The sequence below is a fragment of the Symsagittifera roscoffensis genome, chromosome 3 (genome assembly GCF_963678635.1).
Source record: "Symsagittifera roscoffensis chromosome 3, txSymRosc1.1, whole genome shotgun sequence".
Lineage (NCBI taxonomy): Eukaryota > Metazoa > Xenacoelomorpha > Acoela > Convolutidae > Symsagittifera > Symsagittifera roscoffensis.
Window position 1 is genome coordinate 31,324,945 of NC_087064.1, and position 26,074 is coordinate 31,351,018.

Sequence of the window (26,074 nt, forward strand, 5' to 3'; positions counted from 1 at the left end):
TGTGCAAGGACTTGTTGTGTATTTCAAAAAACAGTAGAACTAAAACTCACAAGCAAGTTTTTCAGGATTGAGTAAAAGTTCATGGCCCTGAGTTATGGCCCTGACAAAACCTGATAATTGTTATTGATATTCAGACCAACGGGTGTCGTTAATCATGCGCCCAAATGTCTAAGTTAATTTATGGCTCTAACTAAACGCAAAATAAAACTTCACACACTACGGCCTCATAAGGACCAACAAGTGATGTTCTTCTGCGTTCTCAAAAATTGTAGAAGTTACTATCCTCACTATTCATGACATGAATTGTCTCACATTAATTATAGAAAAATGCGGTGAAATCTTTTAATAATCGCATGATTTGTTCCGAACTAATGAGTAATAAATTTGACTTCAACAAAGTGACTTTTAAGACATCTTCATCAAATTGTCTTGAATATTTGGCGACCACGATAATTGACAAATGGGTCGACCAATGCAAACAAGTACCCCCTGTTAGGCTGCCGCGCTTACTTGGTCCACAGCTGTCACCCAGTGATATACAGCTTCATGTTTTCTGCGACGCGTCGCAAGACGCAATGGCTACGTGTATCTACTTCCGAACTGCTTGTAGCTCTGGCATACACGCTACTTTTTTCATTGGCAGAACAAAGGTAGCACCACTGAACCTAGAGAGCATTCCTAAACTGGAATTACAAGCCGCCTTTATGGGTGCTCGGCTATGCAAGTTCGCTACTGATGAAATGCGATTAAAGCCCCACTCCACTCACTTTTGGACGGATAGCACTACTGTTTTGTCCTGGAACGCATCACCTGGTAAACTGAAAACTTACTGCGCAAACAGAGTTGGTGAAATACTTACTTTATGCAAAGCCTCACAATGGAAACACATCCCTGGTAGACTCAACCCAGCAGACAGTGCTACACGGAGAATTGAACTTAAAGACGTAGCAAAGCTCTGGTTGGATGCACCACAATTTCTACTCAACAATGAGCCTATTTGGGGGCTCAACGAAATAATGGAACAAAGTAATGCTACAACGGTTAGCCCCTAAAACTACACCCTTAATCGATTCTTCCAGGTTTTCGGACTGGTTTCGATCAGCTCGGGTCACAGCTCGGGTTATAGTTTTTGTCGATACACTGAAGGGAAACGGTAAACGTTCTACCACTATGGAAGACCTAGAAAAAGCTAAGCTCCTCCTCTATCAACAACACCAGCAAGAAACTTTTGGTGACACCTACAACCAAATACGAACCAAGCAGCAAGTTGAAAACAAAGACAAACTGCAACAGCTGTCACCTTTACTCGACAACGGTATTATTCGCGCGCGAGGACGACTACGAAACTCACCTTTACCGGACGCAACAAAGCATCCAATAATTCTTAACGCAAAAGACCCAATTGTGCGCATGATGATCGAGAGCGCTCATCGCCGCTGCATGCATCACGGCGCTGAGTACACTCGCAACTCCCTGCAACAAAATTTTGTCAGCTTTGGGCTCCGAAAAACACTCAGACAGATAAGACATAACTGCTTTCTCTGCAGAAGATTCCAAGGCAGAGGGCTACATCCACTCATGGCCGACTTGCCGCCAACTTGTCTCGAGGATCCGTCTGACGACCCATTTCCGTTCAAAAACACAGGAATTGACTATATCGGGCCCTTCTACATAGCAACAAAGGATACAACTGAAAAAAGCTATATTTGCCTCTTCACATGCCTCTCTACTCGCGCGGTTCACCTGGAATCGATAGAGAACCTTACTACGAACAACAGTATAACGGCAACTAGACGTTTCATTGCTAGGAGAGGCACACCTAAGCTTTTAATCTCCGACAACGCTACTTACTTCGTCGGCGCGCGTAAACAACTACGCTCAGAACCAATCAACTTCAACGAAACCACCCTGACTGAAATGCTACAAATCCACAAAGTTGAATGGCGCCTAAATCCTCCGGCTGCCCCCCCCCCCATTTTGGCGGCGTGTGGGAGCGACTCATCTCAATGATAAAACGAGCATTCTTACTAAATCTCGATTCTGATCGACTATCGAGAGATCTATTTGCTACTATCGTAGCCGAGACCGAGGCAATCCTCAACTCAAGCCCGCTAACTCATGTCAGTAGTGACCTTGACGACGACCTTCCACTGACATCCAACCACTTCTTAATGGGTAGTCCATTCGTCTACGCTCCAGCAGCAGCCTTCTACGAATCATCTACCAATAAACTGTCCAACAAGTCCTGAAAGCGAGCAAAAGATAGACTTGACAGCTTCTGGAGGCGTCTACTTAAAGAGTACGCTCCGACTCTCATCAGAAGGACTAAATGGACGCAACCCGAGGAACCACTCGAAAAAGATGACCTCGTGTGGATACTTGAGGACTTTACACCACGAGGCATCTGGCCACTGGGTCGAGTGTTAGAAGTTTTTACCGGCTCGGATGGCATCGCGCGCTCGTGTAAACTGAAAACAACCCAAGGTACTTTAACGAGACCAGCGGTGAAACTTGCCCTCGTAACCCCAAAAAAGAAGATTTAAGACCACTTTAATTGTTTTACAACAACAACAACAAAAAAAACTTGGCTCAACTCCTTCCCTTTCGGTTCCAAATAAGATCTCCCTCCCCCGAGGATATCCATGACATGAATTGTCTCACATTAATTATAGAAAAAAGAGGTAAAATCTTTTAATAATAGCATGATTTGTTCCGAACTAATGAGTAATACATTTGACTTCAACAAAATGATCATCAAATTGTCTTGAATACTTACTTTACATTCCTCACTTTATCCACTCACATTTTACCTCTATTTTCGTTCTGAAATTATGTCAGAATTTGCCCGTCCAATATCAAAATTTTCGATTCAAGGCTGTAACTGTTGACCGATTCAAGGATGAGAGCCTTGAACCTATGGTTCATTTTCTTCCGCTTTGTCAAACAGATCACCAGGTGAGCTTGAATTTTCAAAATAATACAAAGCTAAAAAGTTTAAAGTTATTGTCATAAAGTTCCGGCTGCTTTATTGAGTGCACTACCGTTTTATATTCATTTAACTTCATATTTTATGCCAAATCATAAAATAAGATAACTTTCAATACTTCAACCGACGTAGACGAAACGGATGCCCTTACTGTCACTCTCGTTCCGGCAGGTTACTGCCCAGGTTCAAGGTTGTTCCTAGTTTCCAAAGAGATATCTGTTTTATTTATTGGCGACTTCATAAGGCAAGTAGGTCTTAATAAGCAAATAATTCTTCTTTTTGTCATTTCACAAGAATCTGCTGTTCAGAACTTTGATAACATTTATCTCCATACAACTTTTGCAAATTAGATTCCAATTTTTTTTGGAAGAGCTGTCTTTTAACCATCTTTGAAAACAAGTTGAACTGGCTCTCTTGATTCCAAAATAATGTCGTCCGTTTTTAAAACAAAACTTGCTACGGCTAAGAGTTTTTGATAAAACATTTTACACTCAGATCGAACATTAAAGTTCTGGTATCAATATCTAGAATAAACTGTACAAGTTCTCCCGTCATTTCAATATTGGCTGATTTTAGACGCTGAGAGTACTAAAATCCTTTTCAGCAAGCCGTCGTCTGCGTCTAATAACCTTAAATTGCCCTATAATTGAGAGCTATTTGGTGCTGTTATTCTTCTCACTCTTTGGTTGGCGAAACAATTGATTGCGTTTCTTGTCCTTTAAATCGAAAGTTTAACATCCTTCGTTTGTCTGGATAAAAATAACTGTCTTGAGTCTGTGAAAGCTTCAATTCCTAATACGCTTAAAAGTCTGAAACAGTTTACATCAAACAATGTGGGTAAAATGTTGTGGAACGAGAACATTAAATTCAATATAAAAGGTAAACCTAAAGTTTGTTCAGAAAATATTTCAAAAAAAGACCAGAATGTGTATAACAGCAGTAGGGACCGGAATCCCTGCAGCCAGTGAAACAACCGAGGCGCACTGCTGAGGGCGAAGAGTTTTTGGGCGGGGATACACTAACTACTGAAAACGAAATAGCTGAGGAGATAGAACATAGAAAAACCAAAAAATTGATGAAATTGCTCAATAAAATTTCAAATCACACTTAACCTGCTTTTTGAAATGTAATTTTTTTTGATCAACTTGATCGAACTGACCAATTTAATTTATAACTAAAATTTTGTACTTTTTCCTTGTGAATTGTTCTTCCTCGTATTTAAGTTTTCTGTTTTAGTTTTAATAAAAAAAAAGATTTTTAACCCAGTTGATCAGTTTTCAAAAAATACAATCGGGCCGTCCTTTAACCCAAATTTAATTCTCACCTTGTAACCATCTCATCTAAAATTAAGATGGTGATTTCTGAAAACCAAATACTGAACCAGATAATGATTTCAATTGGTGACTGTGTTTCCAAATAGCCTGGAAAATTGAAGAAACTCCTCAGTTGAGAAAAGTTTTTGCGTGATCGATTCTAAAAAGTGACAAACACCAATTTAGTTAAACATTGTTTTCGATGTTTTTTCATAGATTCCGCTAAAAATGGTTAAGCCCTTGCTTTTAAATCCCGCATTGCTACAAATAATAATTCCAGCTCTACCTTCTAATTGTTCAAATGTAAGTGCAAAAAAAAATTGCGGATTCCATTTACATTTTGCGGACTTCAATTACATATTGGACTCCAGGTCAATTAGCTATCAGTGCATATTGCACAATCCGCAAAAAAAACGGGCCGAGAAAATTTACTTTACAGAAATTTGAACGCGGAATCCACAGAAGTTTTGTAAGTGGAATCCACTTACATTTTCGAACATGTTAAAGTTTATGTCTCTGGAATCCAGTGCATACTTTTGCCTGGTAATTGAAACAACAGACCAAATATGATAATCCTCATTGACCAGATCAAGGTCAAAAAGACACTTCGGTCCACTGGTTACACCAGAAGACGAGAAACAGGTAAGAGATTGTGCTAAAGATTTTTACGAGCTGGCTCAGGAAAAATTCTTGACCACCAGATTGGGAAGTCTTAAAAACACTAAAAAATTGGTTATTACTTAATATAAAAGGAACATGAATTCTTATTTAAGTTTGAACAAACCAGAGGAAGCATCAACAATTCAAAAAAGAGCAAAATAAAATTCAATCAAAATTTCTTCATTTATGTTTAGAACACCTTAATTTCCGTCAATGATATTTATAGCAGTATTATTTGGACTTCAATTTTGAATAGTTGAATAGTGAATAGTTTGTTGAAAGTATTATAACGTAATTTTGTTGAGTGTGTTTATAAAAGTTTTTTTGATGTAATTTGGTCTTCAATTCGTATCGACAGATTCTCTTTATTTCATTTCTCTATTGCATTGATGAACTTCCAGCTAAATTTCTAATAAATTTTCATAACAACTTCCAGAGATTCAAAATTAGTGCAGGATTTTTTGAAGTTTTTTTTGAATAGAATTACGGTTCCTTCTAGTTTTTGATACCATCAAATATGATTATAAAAATTTTATTACTAACAACCATATCTGCTACTATTGCTACCAATATCAGAAAAAAAACCTAAAATTTTTATTGTAAACTTGACTATTTTATGATCAGACACTTTGAGATCTATTGAGACTAAGAGATAAGAGTAAGATTAGATCGGTATTAAATGAAATGAGAAGTTGCGCGAACCTATCCGGCTGAACATAGATAGCATGACAAACAGACGGTTTCCTCTATTTCAACTTGTTCTATTAGATAGCCTATCAGTCCCATCTCAAGTTTGCATGCTAACTCTTCTCAAAATATACAAGATTTCTGGCATCAGCGAAAAGCCTTGAATGTTCCGACTGCCTTATAGTGTCTTTGAGGCCGCGTTTACTTTTTTTAAAAATAGATAAAATGTTCAAAAGGAAAAGAAACAATTTAAAATTCCTCCCTTACACACTACGTAAAGAACAAAATAATAAATTTTGCATTTAGTAACGTATTACTTAGACCAAATAGAACACCTCAAATTAAGACGAATTAATCTCCGCTTTTTTAAGACGAATTAATCTCCGCTTACGCGTTAATAGTACAAAACATATCTCGCGGTCAAATAGGTCAAACTGGCGATCTTTAAATTCCAATAACTTTACAAATAGTAATCACAGGTGAAATAGCGTTTAAATTTTGGTCTTCGGACAACAATACCTTTTGAATGATTTGAAAAATAAATCCATCAAAAGTTGTTAGTTAAGGATCGAAATTTGTCAGGGGAAAAACCACCCGGATCACATACTTTGTCATTTTCTGCGAAAGTCCAATAAAAAACAGATTCGATCGTAGGATAGCCAATCAGTCAGCTAGTCAGCCTATGTGGTTCTAGTACTGCTCTATTCTTCTTAAGACGATTTATCCACAAGGAAAAGGATCAACATCCCGGGTTGACCTCCATACACCGAAAATGCTTATCATACAATTCCATACATCAAGTGTGTGGGAAAATGCTTGTCATACAATTTTCATAAAATTTCTAAAAATGGTTGAAAACTGGTATAAACTCTTTTCTGTGGCTGTTTGATTCTAATAAAACAATCTGGTGATAAAAAATCTGGAGGTTTTCGTTTTTTGAAAAAAATGCTTATCATACAATTCCCATATATGAAAATTGTATGACTGGCATTTTTTTGATGGCGACACAAAAAATTTTTCAAGCAGTTTTGAAAATTTGGCCCAAAAATTTTTCGTTTTTTTTTCAACCGCAAATCGATTTTCGTACGCAAACAAACATTTTTCAAAAAAAAAATTTTGCATGCAAAATTTAATATTTTGTGTGCATAACGTAGTCCTGGATACGATAAAATTGGCTTTGACTTTCTTTTCACTTAATTTTTTTTTTTCAAAAACGCTGAAAATTCCTTTTTCTTTTGTATGGGGTGTTAATGTACGCCTTGATCAATGTCTGATAATTTGAAAATTCAAAAGTTTAATATAATCATCATTAATAAATTTTGCCAAAAAATAAAAGTTTGTTACTTTTGTTATATCAATTGTGAAAGACAGCCAAATTCAGGTCGTTTTCTATGCATTTTGGCGGCGTGTGGGAGCGACTCATCTCAATGATAAAACGAGCATTCTTACTAAATCTCGATTCTGATCGACTATCGAGAGATCTATTTGCTACTATCGTAGCCGAGACCGAGGCAATCCTCAACTCATGTCAGTAGTGACCTTGACGACGACCTTCCACTGACATCCAACCACTACTTAATGGGTAGTCCATTCGTCTACGCTCCAGCAGCAGCCTTCTACGAATCATCTACCAATAAACTGTCCAACAAGTCCTGAAAGCGAGCAAAAGATAGACTTGACAGCTTCTGGAGGCGTCTACTTAAAGAGTACGCTCCGACTCTCATCAGAAGGACTAAATGGACGCAACCCGAGGAACCACTCGAAAAAGATGACCTCGTGTGGATACTTGAGGACTTTACACCACGAGGCATCTGGCCACTGGGTCGAGTGTTAGAAGTTTTTACCGGCTCGGATGGCATCGCGCGCTCGTGTAAACTGAAAACAACCCAAGGTACTTTAACGAGACCAGCGGTGAAACTTGCCCTCGTAACCCCAAAAAAGAAGATTTAGGACCACTTTAATTGTTTTACAACAACAACAACAAAAAAAACTTGGCTCAACTCCTTCCCTTTCGGTTCCAAATAAGATCTCCCTCCCCCGAGGATATTCATGACATGAATTGTCTCACATTAATTATAGAAAAAAGAGGTAAAATCTTTTAATAATAGCATGATTTGTTCCGAACTAATGAGTAATACATTTGACTTCAACAAAGTGATCATCAAATTGTCTTGAATACTTACTTTACATTCCTCACTTTATCCACTCACATTTTACCTCTATTTTCGTTCTGAAATTATGTCAGAATTTGCCCGTCCAATATCAAAATTTTCGATTCAAGGCTGTAACTGTTGACCGATTCAAGGATGAGAGCCTTGAACCTATGGTTCATTTTCTTCCGCTTTGTCAAACAGATCACCAGGTGAGCTTGAATTTTCAAAATAATACAAAGCTAAAAAGTTTAAAGTTATTGTCATAAAGTTCCGGCTGCTTTATTGAGTGCACTACCGTTTTATATTCATTTAACTTCATATATTATGCCAAATCATAAAATAAGATAACTTTCAATACTTCAACCGACGTAGACGAAACGGATGCCCTTACTGTCACTCTCGTTCCGGCAGGTTACTGCCCAGGTTCAAGGTTGTTCCTAGTTTCCAAAGAGATATCTGTTTTATTTATTGGCGACTTCATAAGGCAAGTAGGTCTTAATAAGCAAATAATTCTTCTTTTTGTCATTTCACAAGAATCTGTTGTTCAGAACTTTGATAACATTTATCTCGATACAACTTTTGCAAATTAGATTCCAATTTTTTTTGGAAGAGCTGTCTTTTAACCATCTTTGAAAACAAGTTGAACTGGCTCTCTTGATTCCAAAATAATGTCGTCCGTTTTTAAAACAAAACTTGCTACGGCTAAGAGTTTTTGATAAAACATTTTACACTCAGATCGAACATTAAAGTTCTGGTATCAATATCTAGAATAAACTGTACAAGTTCTCCCGTCATTTCAATATTGGCTGATTTTAGACGCTGAGAGTACTAAAATCCTTTTCAGCAAGCCGTCGTCTGCGTCTAATAACCTTAAATTGCCCTATAATTGAGAGCTATTTGGTGCTGTTATTCTTCTCACTCTTTGGTTGGCGAAACAATTGATTGCGTTTCTTGTCCTTTAAATCGAAAGTTTAACATCCTTCGTTTGTCTGGATAAAAATAACTGTCTTGAGTCTGTGAAAGCTTCAATTCCTAATACGCTTAAAAGTCTGAAACAGTTTACATCAAACAATGTGGGTAAAATGTTGTGGAACGAGAACATTAAATTCAATATAAAAGGTAAACCTAAAGTTTGTTCATAAAATATTTCAAAAAAAGACCAGAATGTGTATAACAGCAGTAGGGACCGGAATCCCTGCAGCCAGTGAAACAACCGAGGCGCACTGCTGAGGGCGAAGAGTTTTTGGGCGGGGATACACTAACTACTGAAAACGAAATAGCTGAGGAGATAGAACATAGAAAAACCAAAAAATTGATGAAATTGCTCAATAAAATTTCAAATCACACTTAACCTGCTTTTTGAAATGTAATTTTTTTTGATCAACTTGATCGAACTGACCAATTTAATTTAGAACTAAAATTTTGTACTTTTTCCTTGTGAATTGTTCTTCCTCGTATTTAAGTTTTCTGTTTTAGTTTTAATAAAAAAAAGATTTTTAACCCAGTTGATCAGTTTTCAAAAAATACAATCGGGCCGTCCTTTAACCCAAATTTAATTCTCACCTTGTAACCATCTCATCTAAAATTATGATGGTGATTTCTGAAAACCAAATACTGAACCAGATAATGATTTCAATTGGTGACTGTGTTTCCAAATAGCCTGGAAAATTGAAGAAACTCCTCAGTTGAGAAAAGTTTTTGCGTGATCGATTCTAAAAAGTGACAAACACCAATTTAGTTAAACATTGTTTTCGAGGTTTTTTCATAGATTCCGCTAAAAATGGTTAAGCCCTTGCTTTTAAATCCCGCATTGCTACAAATAATAATTCCAGCTCTAGCTTCTAATTGTTCAAATGTAAGTGCAAAAAAAAATTGCGGATTCCATTTACATTTTGCGGACTTCAATTACATATTGGACTCCAGGTCAATTAGCTATCAGTGCATATTGCACAATCCGCAAAAAAAACGGGCCGAGAAAATTTACTTTACAGAAATTTGAACGCGGAATCCACAGAAGTTTTGTAAGTGGAATCCACTTACATTTTCGAACATGTTTAAGTTTATGTCTCTGGAATCCAGTGCATACTTTTGCCTGGTAATTGAAACAACAGACCAAATATGATAATGCTCATTGACCAGATCAAGGTCAAAAAGACACTTCGGTCCACTGGTTACACCAGAAGACGAGAAACAGGTAAGAGATTGTGCTAAAGATTTTTACGAGCTGGCTCAGGAAAAATTCTTGACCACCAGATTGGGAAGTCTTAAAAACACTAAAAAATTGGTTATTACTTAATATAAAAGGAACATGAATTCTTATTTAAGTTTGAACAAACCAGAGGAAGCATCAACAATTCAAAAAAGAGCAAAATAAAATTCAATCAAAATTTCTTCATTTATGTTTAGAACACCTTAATTTCCGTCAATGATATTTATAGCAGTATTATTTGGACTTCAATTTTGAATAGTTGAATAGTGAATAGTTTGTTGAAAGTATTATAACGTAATTTTGTTGAGTGTGTTTATAAAAGTTTTTTTGATGTAATTTGGTCTTCAATTCGTATCGACAGATTCTCTTTATTTCATTTCTCTATTGCATTGATGAACTTCCAGCTAAATTTCTAATAAATTTTCATAACAACTTCCAGAGATTCAAAATTAGTGCAGGATTTTTTGAAGTTTTTTTTGAATAGAATTACGGTTCCTTCTAGTTTTTGATACCATCAAATATGATTATAAAAATTTTATTACTAACAACCATATCTGCTACTATTGCTACCAATATCAGAAAAAAAACCTAAAATTTTTATTGTAAACTTGACTATTTTATGATCAGACACTTTGAGATCTATTGAGACTAAGAGATAAGAGTAAGATTAGATCGGTATTAAATGAAATGAGAAGTTGCGCGAACCTATCCGGCTGAACATAGATAGCATGACAAACAGACGGTTTCCTCTATTTCAACTTGTTCTATTAGATAGCCTATCAGTCCCATCTCAAGTTTGCATGCTAACTCTTCTCAAAATATACAAGATTTCTGGCATCAGCGAAAAGCCTTGAATGTTCCGACTGCCTTATAGTGTCTTTGAGGCCGCGTTTACTTTTTTTAAAAATAGATAAAATGTTCAAAAGGAAAAGAAACAATTTAAAATTCCTCCCTTACACACTACGTAAAGAACAAAATAATAAATTTTGCATTTAGTAACGTATTACTTAGACCAAATAGAACACCTCAAATTAAGACGAATTAATCTCCGCTTTTTTAAGACGAATTAATCTCCGCTTACGCGTTAATAGTACAAAACATATCTCGCGGTCAAATAGGTCAAACTGGCGATCTTTAAATTCCAATAACTTTACAAATAGTAATCACAGGTGAAATAGCGTTTAAATTTTGGTCTTCGGACAACAATACCTTTTGAATGATTTGAAAAATAAATCCATCAAAAGTTGTTAGTTAAGGATCGAAATTTGTCAGGGGAAAAACCACCCGGATCACATACTTTGTCATTTTCTGCGAAAGTCCAATAAAAAACAGATTCGATCGTAGGATAGCCAATCAGTCAGCTAGTCAGCCTATGTGGTTCTAGTACTGCTCTATTCTTCTTAAGACGATTTATCCACAAGGAAAAGGATCAACATCCCGGGTTGACCTCCATACACCGAAAATGCTTATCATACAATTCCATACATCAAGTGTGTGGGAAAATGCTTGTCATACAATTTTCATAAAATTTCTAAAAATGGTTGAAAACTGGTATAAACTCTTTTCTGTGGCTGTTTGATTCTAATAAAACAATCTGGTGATAAAAAATCTGGAGGTTTTCGTTTTTTGAAAAAAATGCTTATCATACAATTCCCATATATGAAAATTGTATGACTGGCATTTTTTTGATGGCGACACAAAAAATTTTTCAAGCAGTTTTGAAAATTTGGCCCAAAAATTTTTCGTTTTTTTTTCAACCGCAAATCGATTTTCGTACGCAAACAAACATTTTTCAAAAAAAAAATTTTGCATGCAAAATTTAATATTTTGTGTGCATAACGTAGTCCTGGATACGATAAAATTGGCTTTGACTTTCTTTTCACTTAATTTTTTTTTTTCAAAAACGCTGAAAATTCCTTTTTCTTTTGTATGGGGTGTTAATGTACGCCTTGATCAATGTCTGATAATTTGAAAATTCAAAAGTTTAATATAATCATCATTAATAAATTTTGCCAAAAAATAAAAGTTTGTTACTTTTGTTATATCAATTGTGAAAGACAGCCAAATTCAGGTCGTTTTCTATGCATTGTAAATGCAAGACCGTCCAACCTTTGGTGTTTTGAGTAACCAAGGTCTATGTCACTTGTGTTCGGTTGCAACTGCAACCGAAAATTTTTCAGAAACTAAATTTAGAAAGAAAAAATCAAAATTTTTGGTTTATGGGAAAACACCTATCTTACAATTTTCATATATGGAAAAATGCTTATCATAGAGTTTTCATACAATTTTCTGTACGTATGGAATTGTATGAAATTGTATGACAAGAAGTTTCTCATATATGGAAATTGTATGATAAGAAGTTTTGGTCAACCCGGGATACGAGCTATTCAGCTCTTCACGGAGAGCCGCTGTTGCACGCCTAGTTTTTTTACACTATTCTGGGCATGGGTAATGTTGTTTCACCCTCACGCAATAAGCACGGTTTGAGAACACAGTTGGGCCTCAAATATCCGACCTTCCGATTAAATTCAGTTGCAGATTTGGGTTGACGGGGGGATAAGCGACCCCTGCCTGCCTCCCAAAAAGTTCCCTTTGTTTTTGTTTTACGTAACTCATTTTCACTTGACCGAACCTATAATATATTCTCAAATATTCATTCATGAAATTCAAAAGTTCATTCATTCGAACTTGAAAACTTTACAACATCTTCAAAATCTGAATGAAAATTCCCCCTCGAGGATTTTCTAGATCTGCACCTGGCTCTATTACTGGTTACAAGTAGCTCCTATTTCACATGAGAATCTCATTACGCAAATTACAAACTTTGATCCTCTTAGAATTTAGTATTTTCTTACAACAATTAAATCTGGTCATCCAGCAGCTATATTTTGTACACTAATTTTTTATTAAATCATAAAAATTAATTTGGCTATTTTTTGACGAATCTTCAGAAGCGTCTTGGTCGTTCGGTTCTTCTAGTATGCGACTGGTTTCATCCACAGGGGGTCTGTATGACTTCTCTGCCATGTAGAGCAGCACACAGCAGCCCACTTTCATGATGAGGGCCACCAACATACACATGATTCTCAAGTGGATAGAGTCATACACCACACAGTTGTTCTAAACAACAGTTCAGCTTTTCATTGACTGACTCCAAAATTGTTTCATGCCTGCGAAAAAAGCAAAAAGCTAAAGGATTATAGGAACATAGTCGATCTGTGGGAGGAAGGGGAGTTCAAGATCACTTCGCGCGATGTTCAACTGTATTAGATACCAGTACCAAGCATAGTAGTGCAAATCAAGCAAAGTTCTTAGAAAAGCAAGTCAAGCAAGTTTCTTAGAAGTGCAAATCAAGCAAGATTTTTAGAAGTGAAAGTCAAGCAAGATTCTTAGAAGTGCAAATCAAGCAAGATTCTTAGAAGTGCAAATCAAGCAATATTCTTAGAAGTGCAAATCAAGCAAGATTCTTGAGTAGAAAAGCAAAACCTGCAAGAACCTCACCAGATGACATATTTTCTTCGGCAATTGTATTTAAGTTAAAAATTTAAAAATAATTGCCGTAGAAAATATATCCTGAGTGATTATCTTCAAGTTAAATTTTTCTTCGACAATTTTCCAGTTAAGAATTATCTCATCTGTAATAATCATTTATAACTTTCGACTTTTCAATCAAAAATGCTGAAAAAAATTGTACATCCATAATAATCATCTATAACTTTCGACTTTTCAATCAAAAATGCTGAAAAAAATTGTACAACAAACAAGTAAGTATCAACTAGTCATTCCTACAATCGACTTTAACTTGATTGTCACAGTTTTTCAATACGTATAACGGCACTAAACTTTGAAAGGATAGTTAACGAGATCAACTGATGTGAGTCAAACCTACCCTGACAAACATGGGCAGTATTTTTTAGAAAATAAAGAATTATTTGTGCAAAGCATTGTATCAGGGGTGAATTTGATGAGGTAAGGTGAGAGGGACATTTTTAAATGCTTCCAGTGGAGGCTATAGTACAGCTTCCAGGCTATTTTAAATATACAATTTTAGAGCTTCCCTTAGATTAAAAAGAAATAACTTTTGATCAAACGCTTCAAAAGTACCCAAAAATGCACTTCTGGCAAACTTTGCAAACCTTTTATAAAAGGGAGAAACTCAGATCAAATTAATACTTTTTAAGATTTTATTTGAGCGCGGAAACAAAAACAAACAAGATCGCTCGTATCAGTGCGAAGCCCTGAATGTATCGACTGCGTTTATGGAACCGTGTTCATTAAAAAAAAACATTGATGAATTTTTCGAAAAAATAAGAAAGAAATTTTTGAAACTAATCACCCCATAAGTGATTTAAATTACAATGTAACAGAAGATTTCGCCTCTTGTAACGTAGAAATTCTGATAAACAGCTTCCTTCAATCAATTTGGAACAAATTTTGAGACGGATTAAATCTCAGCTTACGCGTCATTAGCGCGGAACATATCTCGAGTTAATTAATACAAATTGTCCCAATTGACAATTTATAAACTCCAATAAATTTACAGAAAAAGGTCGCAGGCGTTACAATTTTTTAAAAAATTTGAGCTCGAGCAACAAAATTTTTCAGATGGTACAGAAAAAATTTGCCGAAAATGGCTAGTTAAAAAGTCTGGAGATAAACAATTTGTCTGGGGAAAAATAAACCGAGCTCCAATATTCCTTCAATTTCTTCGAAAAACGAGGAAAATTTAAGTGAACTACAAACGGTCGGCAACATTCTCGCTAATTTTGAGATTCCACTCATCTCGCAAAAGTAGTAGATCCCTTCTGACACCTATAGTTGCTTTTTGTTCCGACTTTCGAAAAAAGTGAGGAATATATATGCCCGAGGTGATTTTTTTTTACTCAAACCAATTTCATAATAGTTGACTGCGTATGGGCAGCGATCCCGAAGTCTTCTGATTGCGAAGCGAGTATGCTTGCCTTTGACTAAAGGTCGGTTTTGCTGCTGGAATAATACTTTGATAGTTTGTTTCAACACGCGAATTAATTATGCGTGGCAAGTTATCCGCACTCATAAGCATTTCAAACTGAAATGATACCAGCTGTTTGGTTTTCCCAATTCCATAAACGATTCAAAATTTAGCACTGCATTTTGATTTGACGGCCTAATATGTGTAGTTTGTAAATATTTCATATACCGAAAACAATACGAGACCAACTAATGGGCAGTCGGATCATCCAGGGTTTTGTCCTGATACGGGCAGTCTTGTTTTTATTTAGGAACTTGTTGATCATGCAAATTTCGAATAATTCTGCAATGTCTTATATTGGCGTTTGTAAGAGTGTTAGGCGCTCTTCATTGCGCTGCTTTTTTAAATGCCGTGTAGACATTACAGTCAACTCATTTCATTGGCAAACGTATTGCCACAGAGCATCAAAAATACAGTTTCAAACAAATAGGTTTTGATTTGCAACAAACAAAAAACACAATCTGAAGCTCAAAACTTCGAGCTGAGTGTTGGTGCTTTAAGGTTAACAGTTGCTAAAAAAACCAACTGTTATCTTTTCATCGCGTAAAATAAACTATAGCATTGAAAGAGTATCTAGAATCTATAAGGAACACTAGGAGAGACAATTGTTGTGCAATACGCACATAAAAAACCTACAACAGTTTGCATCTTGAGCAAAAGAAAATAAAATGGCTCGTATTAGGGTGGAGCCTTGAAAAATTCCGGCAGCATTTTAAGGTCTTTGGGTTAGTATTTGATTTTGAATGAGGCAGAGCATGGGATGCTTAGAAAAAGTATCCCCCACACAATATATAATACGAAGTGATAGATTTCACTCCTAGTAGCGTATCCTTCATGTTAACTAGCCTCCTTTTAACCAAGTTGAAATGATTTAAAAGACAGATTAATAGTCCCAAACTGGCAAAATTGGCAATCTTTAAACCCCCATATCTTCACAAAAACTGATCACTGGTAAAACATTTTGTTTTGTTAAATTGAGCTCAAGGCATCAATATTTTCTGATTGTGACCTTTCGAAAATTTCCGTTAAAAGCTTTTAGCTAAGAAGCCGAAATTTGTCTGGATAGAAAAACCACTCCGAGTAAAATTTTCCGTCATTTCTTCAAAAATAGACGGAACGATAAAAACGAACAAAATCATTACTTTTCATAGAAATCCGAGTTCCTCAAAAGTGTGTTTTTTAAATCTTTTTAAGTTATATTAGCTTTTTAAGCTAAACAAAGGGCAACCACTTATTTATCCTAACAAAGACATCTTTAAGGCTTCCGCTCTTCGATGATGAAAATCAAAAATATATATTTTTTGGACTTTTTTGGATGCATATCACGAATAAAAGGGCCTATGTAGTAAGTTTTTTTATATTTATTGATTCATTCTTAATTCGTGATGCAGTCGGACAAGAGAAAAATGCATATGGTCGGTACAAAAATGCCCTTCCTACGCCAAATTCTAACCACTTAACAAAGAAAACCGCCATAAGTTCTTTCCAAATTCTTGATGTGGTCAAAACAAAGAAAAATCACCAGGCGCAACTGGTGATCGGATTAAAAAGTTCACACCCTATGCAACTGTAATTTTTCTTTTCAGAAACTAGTCATAAAGTACCCTATGTCATAAGTTTTTCCACTTTCTGAAACTGTAGCCGCAAAAATACACTAAGAACCATAGTTTCTTCCAAATTCATGAAGTGATCAATGAAAAAAACCTATCCTAAGCATTTGTTTGTTCCCACTTTGTGAAGTGGTCAGAACAAAAAATCTATCCTACTCTGTAGATTCATCCCGCCTAATGAATGCGTTGACACAGAAACATTAAAAAAAACTTAAGCCATAGTTATGTCCCACTTCGCGAAGAGTTCGGATCAAAAAACACACACTACGCCCTCCCTAGTGAGTTCGCACTTGGTGAAGTGGTCGGAGCCACAACTTATTGCCTAGTGGCAGCTACGATGGCTATCGAAATCTCATCTGACCTCTTTGAGACCGCACTCCCTCTTATAAAGCACACATCCCCCGTCGAACATGAGTCCAATGAGAACTGGACCAGGAATGGAGCCAAAGATACAACTCAGCACCCACCGCAGTCCCAGTGCCAGACTCCGCTGGTGGCCAGGCACTATCCGCAGAATGGCCACCTGTAAACGACAATATCGTGTTCAAATATCAAACAAGACTGCTCGTATCAGGGGTAAGCCTTGAATGTTCCGACTGCCTTTCAAGGTCTGTAGAGCATTGTTCATCTAAAAAAAATTGATGAATTTTCCAAAAAACAAGAAAAAATTCTTTACAATTTTTTTAAAATTACTGATATTTTTTAAGTGATCACTCCACACGCCGTATCAAGTTCAAAGTAAAAAGTTCCATTCCTAATAACGCATAATTTATGGCAAATAGCGGGCTTTAACCGATTTGGAACGATTTCTAAGACGGATCAATTGTCCCAAACTGGCCATTTTGGCAATCTATAAACACCCATAACTTTACAAAAAATAATCACAGGTGCAATATATTTTTTAATTTGCGGTCAAAACAACAATGGTTTTCAAATGGTATAAAAAACCGTCAAAAGATGCTTGTTAAAAAGTCGAAACTGTTCTGGAGAAAAAAACTAACACACAAATATTGCGTCTTTTTATTCGAAAGTCGGAAAAAAACACTGAAAAATGAACTGTTTTGCTATACTTTTTACGGTCCTTTTTGTTCTGTTATTTTATCACTTTAATTAATTAACTTTCGGTATTAATTAGATAGATGCCATTGAGTTTCATAATGAGCATCGAGAATAGACATTATCATTACGAGGCCAAACTGTGTATTTTGTATATTGTGAGCGTATGCCTCAACAAGGACACTCCCTTTGTTCTTTTTTGTTCTTCCATTCTCTTTGGTTGTTCCAACAAAATTTCAACATGTTTAAAGGCTTGTCTCTGGAACCCAGTAACACATAGACACAAAATTATGCGCCTATTCAGTACACGGTTTGGCCTCGTAATGTTATATCAACTCAATTTCTTACCAACTTTTTTAAACTTACTGTGCATAATGGTACATAAGTAGTTATAGCAACACAACCACCATTTATTACCTGTACTTATTTGGCTTTTTTTAGAATAATATCATTTGTACAAAATTTACGAACGTCAAAAAAGTTTTTTGTTCCGAATTTCAAAGAAAATGATGACTGAATATTTGTGCTCGGGTGTTTTTTTCACCAGAATTTTTAACTAGCGATTTTTTTATCATTGAAAAAACTTTTGTCCTCAGCTCAAATTTGAGAAAATATTTTATCTGTGAGTAATTTTTGTCAAGTTTTGGGGGCTTTACAATTAATCCATCTTAGTAATCTTTCCAACTTGGTTAATGCAGGTTATTTGTCATAACTGATACGTTATTACGAGTAAAATCTATCACTTTATACTTTATATGGCGTGTGGTGGATATTTTCCCCCAAAAAGTCTCAACAATTTTTTTTTCAACTTTTATGTTGAAAAACTCATCATTTAATTTAAAGGAGCACTGCTCCATATACCTTAGAAGGCTGTCGGAACATTCAGGGCCTGACCTGATACGAGCAGTTTTGTTATTAGTTTATGCTAGATTTTTCTTAAAGCTATGTGAAAAATTCTCACGTTTCTTCTTTTTACTATCATACTCTTTGTCGTCAAAACTGCAATTTTGATTATATTGTTCCATGATAAGGAGCAATTGCTGATTTAAAATTAAGGTTTAAAAGCGACCCTTGACGGTTATTCCATTTTGGATTTCTTCCTCGGATTCAATTTGGTTGTTTTCCATAGCAGATACTTTTGCAAGCATTGGTTATCTCGTAAGACCCTGCTTGGTGGTTGCTACCTTGTAAGAATATATGGTAGCTAATAATGTAAAAAAGTCTTGAAAAAATATGTCGCTAGCTTTTTTAAATTCGAAACTTCAGTTACCTTTGTTGGCACGAACGACAAGCTAGTTGACACTATGATTGAAAACAGGCCCAAATAGAGCGCAAACCCATAACTGCACTTGTATCCACACAAACCGGGCTTCGCTGTTTTCGAGGCACCAACACAAGAGCAATTCGTGTACGTTTCAATGGCCATTTTGGACCCTGGATCTACATCCGAAACACATCCTGCGTGGCATGGTGAGTAATATTGGACGCTGTCTATACCACACAGTGGGAAGTAGTCTTCGTCCATGCAATTGCACTCGGAGTTGCAATATGACAGAAACCTAAGTGATCGATCAAAATAGTAATTTCTGAAAACATTAAAATAAATATGCAAAAAAAACTTTAGCGAACTGCCAGAATCGCAAACCTAGGATCTTAGACACATGAACTGGATAAGTTTCTAGTCTGCAAAATGTCGTATATGTAGTGAAACAAGAAACAGTTTATTTTTAACAGTTTTTCATTTGAATTTAGAAAATGTTGGCCAAATTATTTTTTACAAACCACTATAACAGCATATTGCCGAGTGCAAACCTGGACTCAAAGTTATGATTGGGATCTAGTTCCAGATTTGTTTCATCGAAAGGGTAGTCATAGTTGATTCCTGCGTAATCTTGGTTCCCACAAGGTACCAGGAACACTAGCAGCAGTGGCACACTTAAAAATGTGACCCATTTGCAGAAAGAGATGATTTGGGTCGCAGACATGTCGAATCGCTCCACAACCCAACCTCCGAGGAATGTCCCTCCGCCAGCAGAAGGCACTGCGACAGCTGCTGCCATCAAGGCTGCACTGCTAGCCGTCAAGTTAAACTGGGACTAAAGTTAATAAGACTGAGCATATGAAGCCCTGATTGTTCCCTTTAAGGCAACTGCAGTAGAAAATTTTACAAAAACATCTGTAAGATGTTCAAAATTGTTTTCAGATCTTTTTTATTGCGACCATTTATAATGGGGAAGAACTTTGTATTCGGGTGTGTTTTAGTTTTTTTCTCCTTTTTGTTTTCCACGCAAAAACAGCTACCACAAATAATCACCTGCTGACAGGTTTGAGTGATATATCATATTAAAACCCTTTCAGCCGTGATTTGAATGGCATCAAAAAAATTCCCGGTGTCGAGAAAAAAAAACGTTTTGAAACTTTTGATTTTTCGTCCAATTTTGAGCGAGTGAGCAGGCTTACGTTAGCTTATTTATGCTTATTTAAGCATTGAAAATTTAGTTTACTCTAATGAAGTTAGCTATTTGGAGTTTTTAGCTTCATCTTAGGAATCAATAACTTCAAAAAATTGCGAAAAATTTTGAAAAATTATTTTAAAAATTGTCTTCAAAAATTGTTTTCCAATTTGCATATTTTACATTACTGACGAAAATACCTAAGCTCTGCTTTTTCGCTCAGATTCCTTTCTCACACCAAGCCCAAAAAACGACACCAATTGGAAAAATAGTTTTGTTGTAATTTTGTAAGACTGGTCGGAACATTCTGTGCTGCTTACACAGTAATCGTTAATCCTTGTTTTATTTTTGTTGTTCTTAGGAGGAAGTGACGGAATAACTGTGTTCGGGTGGTTCTTTTCATCAGACGACTTTTTACTTTTAATCAGCCTTTTTGAACAGAAATTTTTGCCATCAGAATTGTGTTGGCGTACTGAGTTTAAGATTTTTCACATGTGATCAATTTTGATTAAAAAATGGCGGTTTGAAATTTTCCAATTTGCGAAAATAACACGCGGTTAATTTCGTGCAATTAGCGCGTAAACTGCACTGTAGGCGGGCTCAGTAACTTCTTCTTCAGTTGAGGAAAATTTTTTGATAATTATGTTATTAGAGGCTAAATGCATCAGTTCATACATAGTGTGCGGGCAAAGCTTTCAAAAAACCTGAAAAATAATATCAAATTTTTTCTCTTTTTTAATGAAATTTTATAAATTTCAAAAACAAAGATCAAAATTCAAGTTAACAAATATGAGGTTTCACCCTGATACGAGCAGTTCTTAGCGCTTTTGCATCATACGGCTATATCATACCGCGATTGGCCCCTGCCTTGTGAGAACTACATTCAGTTTTGATTTTTTATGCTTCGGGTAAAATGTCGGCAGAAAATTTTGTTCCGACCATTGAAAATGGCAAGGAATTTTGTATTCGGTGGTTTTTTTCTTTTTTTTTTGTTTTCTACGCAAAACCAGGTGCCACAAATAATCATCGGAATAGGTCGCATGGTATATCATTTTAAATCCTTCTCAGTCATGCCTCAAACGACTTTAATTTTTAAAATTGTTTTCGCAGCGTCGAGAAAAATGTGTCTGAAATTTTTTTATTTTTGGTCTTTTTCCGAGTGAACAAGAACAAGGTGATCTAGCAGGCTCATTTTGTTATTCAACCAAAAGCCTTTACAATAAATAACCATTGTAATGGAAAGAATGTTCTATCATAATAAAGCTTTTTCAATCCTGATTCGATCGACATGAAAAAAAATTACAAAATATTTTCCAATTATTGGAGATAAACAGGTTTGAAACATATCAGCTTTAGTCTAATTTCGAGCGAGTAAAGCAAGCGAGCAGGCTTATTAAAGAAGTATAAGTCATGAAACCTCAGTTTTGCTCCAGTAAAATTTTTCATGAAGTTTTTTTGGCGCCAATCTTGGAATTAGCTTAAAAAGCTACTCACCTGGGGTCTATGTAACAGCATATTTTGCGAAAAATATCTAAAACAAAAACAAGCATAACCGATTGCTGCGCAAGTCGACTGTTCCGATCATGTTCTTAAGAATATATATTAAAAAAAAATTCTAACTAGTGTTGTTTTTTATGCGTGGGAAGATGAAAGGCTCTACAAAAAGCCTGAAATTCAGGCCATATCGGGCTAAGATTTTTGTCGAAAAAAACCTTGAAAAAATTTTTTTTTTAAATTTTTTTGCAGAAGTTTTTTGAACAAAAGATTCACCTCGAGGTACTTTGGGAAGAAGGCGGCCATTCCGAATATGAGGAAGGAGTCACATGAGTTGCTGAGACTTAGGAGTAGAAAGGGTCTGTTGCCCACTATCAAGTCCTTAGTGGCCCCCCACACCTGTCTCAATTTAGTGGTGTGGTCCTCGTCACTACTCAGCAGAGTTCGCTCTAGTTCGCTTTCGTCTTTGTGAACTTCACTCACCCGCTGCGCCTGCACTTCTTTGTATCTGAAAGACAAACAGAACAAATAGATAGTTTATGGCAGCCAATTTTGGCCGTAACTTTAAGAAGTGCCTCACAAAAGACCATCACACTACAAAAAAAATCAATTTTTGGCGAAAGGGCTGAAAAAAGCATAAAAAAGCAAAAATGCTATCAAAGACAAAACATCTAACAGTATTATTTTAAAAGACATTTTTGGAATACTTGATCATCATGTAAGTTAACAACTTTTCAAACTTATATCAGAAAGTATCAGTAACTCACCCTGGCAAGCGCTTTGGATAAAGCGAAACTGGAACAGCGCACAACATCACCAGCACAGCTCCCAGAAGATACCCCGCCCACCAGGCGCCGATCCAGAGGGGGTTATCTTGACTCACTTCGAAGCTGTCGTCTCGAAACACTTTGTCAACATTCACGTACACTCGAAGAAAGAGAGCGCCAATTATGTACCCGCCAGTGGGTCCGACTAGAGAGAGACAGTAGAAGATGCCCATGTAAAGTGAGCTGCGAGAAGGTAGGACGTTCTCGTCCAGGTAGACTATAGCTAGAACGTACAGAGGCACACAGCCTGCGCCCTGCAGAAACCGACCTGAAATTTCGAAATGATCCTTTTCCGAATTTTCTGACTACAGATTTGTTAAGTAAATTGTTTCTGAGATACTTTTCGCGTTTCTGAAGCAAAATGTACTTAACACCCCCCCTTGTTGCTATGGTGCAATATTTAGGGGGAAGGGGTTAGTTAAACCGATGAATTTAAATGTACAATGTACAAATATCAACGGAGAACTTTCTCTCACCGGCTGCGAACAGCAGAAAATAGACGCCTTTTGCGAAGAACCCTGTCTTGCTGTCCTGCACGAAGTCACAGTGACCTGATCTTCTGGTGAGGTCATCATCATCTTCGTTAAAAGTGTAGTTAAATGAGTCATTATCAGATATCCCGCACAGGTGTCCATTCTGAACGAGTGTCAAGTTGGATGACAGTTGGTAGCTGTCACTCAGAAAGTGGGGGGCTGAGTATAGCAGACAACCTGGAAAAAATGATAACTGACGACACGTAAGGAGCATGGATTTTTTACTCTGTTCAATTGATATTTCGACTGTGCTCAGCATATGTTTCGAAAGTCTTGGCCAAAAACGGTTCTGTTTTGACGTTATGTTGATCAAAAACCCGCAATCTCATTAGTAGAGCAAGATATTGTCTGCATTGAAGTCGACATATTGTCATTTTCAAGCTTAATACAAAATTCTGAGTTTTGGTAAGTTTTCCATTAATAATAATTTCATTTCTGAGTTTTTGTTTATTGTGTCTTATGGCAATCTTCTTTCTATTGCTTTTACAGAATAATCAAAAAATCTCAAGTAGCTTTCAACATTAACACGTTTGAATCTTCATGAGCAATTACGTGCCAAAAAAAAACTTTTTAGTCAGGTGGCCCTTTTGGATTGATTTAATATAATTTTGCCTGCGAAGTGCATGCAAACAGCTCGATTGTCTTATTCAACTTTCCCCAATCCTATATCTAGAAAATCTTAGATATATATACCTTTCCATCGATATAGAGTCAAACTCCTCGATAAAACTAACCTATGGAAAAGGACACAGCTCCGTATGCTATCCACTGACACTTATTCACATTGGAGCCTAAATAGCTGATGGGAATCAAAGTCAACGCAATTCCAACATCACTCATGCTCAATAAAAAACCAGCCACCCAACTTTTGAAATCGTATCTGGTCTCGATACTCGATAAAGTTGTGGGTGCCTCGCCATAAAGAACCATGCCTTCGAAACACACAAGAAGAGATAAAAAGAGAAGAGCGCAATCCGAGTTGTTTAATTTTTGCATCAGTTTCGGAGTCCAAGCGCCGACGCCACAAAGTTCGGCTTTCTCGTTTTCGTCCGAGATGCTATCGTCTCTGCTTCCTGATTCTAACGGCTCTTTATTCGACAATAACGAGTCCATTTCGTCCTCGGCGCCCGTTTCCCGAACTCTTAGGTCGCCGACTCGAAACTTGTTCATAATTTATTGCGTCAAAATTTATTACAGTCAAGTTTTTCTATTAACAAAATTAAAAATCATGTGAACCAATTCATGTACTTTTCACATACGCTGTATGTTTGACTTTTTGGTTCGTTTTTAACAAGTTCAGAAGAGCTCTGATAATTAGTCTACATTTTAGCTTTGCATTGATTCAGAACAATATAAGAACTGAATTAGCCACTTGCCGAACAAAAGAGTAAAAGGACGAAGTGCGGCTTTCTACAATTTTAGAATGTTCTTTGTGAACATTTTAAACGAACGAAAAACTTGAAAAATGGGTTACATTTAGGTAAATAGTGGGGGGCGTTAGACAGTGCCGAAGTTAGAGAGTGCCGAAAAAGGCGGGAAATATTGGAACGCAATTTAAGAGGCTAGCTTTTGGCGGGAAAATTAATAATGACACTTGAAACTTGTTCAGACTCAATTTTGGCGCCATAATCGATGAGCAAACAAAACTTTCTTTTCCTTTCTCAATTAGTTCACGACAAATAAACTTGTTCAGACTCAATTTTGGCGCCAAAATCGATGAGCAAACAAAACTTTCTTTTCCTTTCTCAATTAGTTCACGACAAATAAACTTGTTCAGACTCAATTTTGGCGCCAAAATCGATGAGCAAACAAAACTTTCTTTTCTTTTCTCAATTAGTTCACGACAAATAAGTCAGTTTCTGCACTCTTTAACAAATTTTCGGCACTCTTTAACAAATTTTTGTTTTCGGCACTCTCTTACTTCGGCACTGTCTTACCCAACCAAATAGTGTAGTTCAAATTTATTTACGGTTTTTCACAGCCCAGTTCGAGAATATGGCTATATTTCAGACCGAGGGGGCTATCATTTGACGGTTACTTAGCAGTATTTAGACAACCGCGTGTTCAGACACTGTATTAACCAATCAGAATCGAGACAAGGAAGATATGAAATTCATTTCTTTCCTTGTCTCGGTTCTGATTGGTTAATACAGTGTCTGAATACGCGGTTGTCTAAATACAGACCGCACTCCCATTTGACATGCTCAGACTTTGTTTGAAACTATGCGCGCAGACTGCGAGTTTGAGCCTGTGGTAATCATCAATATTTTGGTCCCAAATTAAATTGATTGGGTTTATGAAAGTCTGAATAAGAAATGGAACCTGATCTAAACTACATTTTATAATATTAACCAATTATATTCCATCTAACTAACAACCCACTTATTTGTAAGTGCTGAAATTACTTGTAATTTCAGCACCAGAGAGATTTGAATTTAACTTAGAAATTAGTTGCCTCTCCAAGAGAACTTCAGCAGTTGCAATAAGCCAGTATACTCTAGATCTATTGAGCCTAGCAGAGACTAGTTAAACACTCTGAGACTAGTAGATATAAGAGTAAGATTAGGATCGGTATTAGACTAAGAAGTTGCACGAATCTATCCGGCCGAAAATAAGATAGCGTGACGAGCAGACGGTGTACCCTATCCGAAATTACTCTATGAGTTAACCACATCGGTCCTAACTCATCTGGTACGACCATAAGTCTCGAATAAGACCTTAATAGCTTAGAATTAACCAAAAATAGATTAGAATTTAGACAAAACATTTTCAAAATGTTACCCGATAATAATTTAATTGAAATCAAAAGATCAGAGCCAATATTCCGAACAATACTAGAACTACCCGGTATTGGAAGAAGATCTCGGACAAGAGACGACATACGACTACGTAGAATCTTACCATTTAGTTTTATGGTTGTACAGCAAAAGCCAACCTAAACTTTTATATTTAGAATCTTATTAGCAATGAATTTAGATTTTCATATGCAAACGTAAAATTTTGAAGTAAATCTTCATGATCATTTCAGGCGCTAAACAAAAATATTAATGTACAATAACGATTGATAAAAAGATCTCAGACC

At 36.2% G+C, this 26,074-nt stretch overlaps 1 protein-coding gene across 2 annotated transcripts; it reads right to left on the minus strand.

Moving 5' to 3' along the window:
- Positions 1–12,744: 12,744 nt before the first annotated feature.
- On the minus strand, positions 12,745–24,323 carry LOC134841285 (solute carrier organic anion transporter family member 4C1-like). 2 transcript variants are annotated; one of them, XM_063857171.1, is made up of 8 exons: positions 23,727–24,323; positions 22,936–23,169; positions 22,400–22,727; positions 21,909–22,140; positions 19,498–19,781; positions 18,956–19,244; positions 16,991–17,152; positions 12,745–13,128 (listed from the first exon to the last, which is right to left on the minus strand). In XM_063857171.1, the coding sequence occupies exons 1-8, from the start codon at positions 24,160–24,162 to the stop codon at positions 12,904–12,906; spliced, it is 2,190 nt and encodes a 729-aa protein (XP_063713241.1). In that variant the 5' UTR covers positions 24,163–24,323; the 3' UTR covers positions 12,745–12,903. The 2 variants fall into 2 exon arrangements, with proteins under 2 accessions (XP_063713241.1, XP_063713242.1); XM_063857172.1 differs by having other exon boundaries at positions 13,018–13,128; positions 19,051–19,244.
- Positions 24,324–26,074: the final 1,751 nt, after the last annotated feature.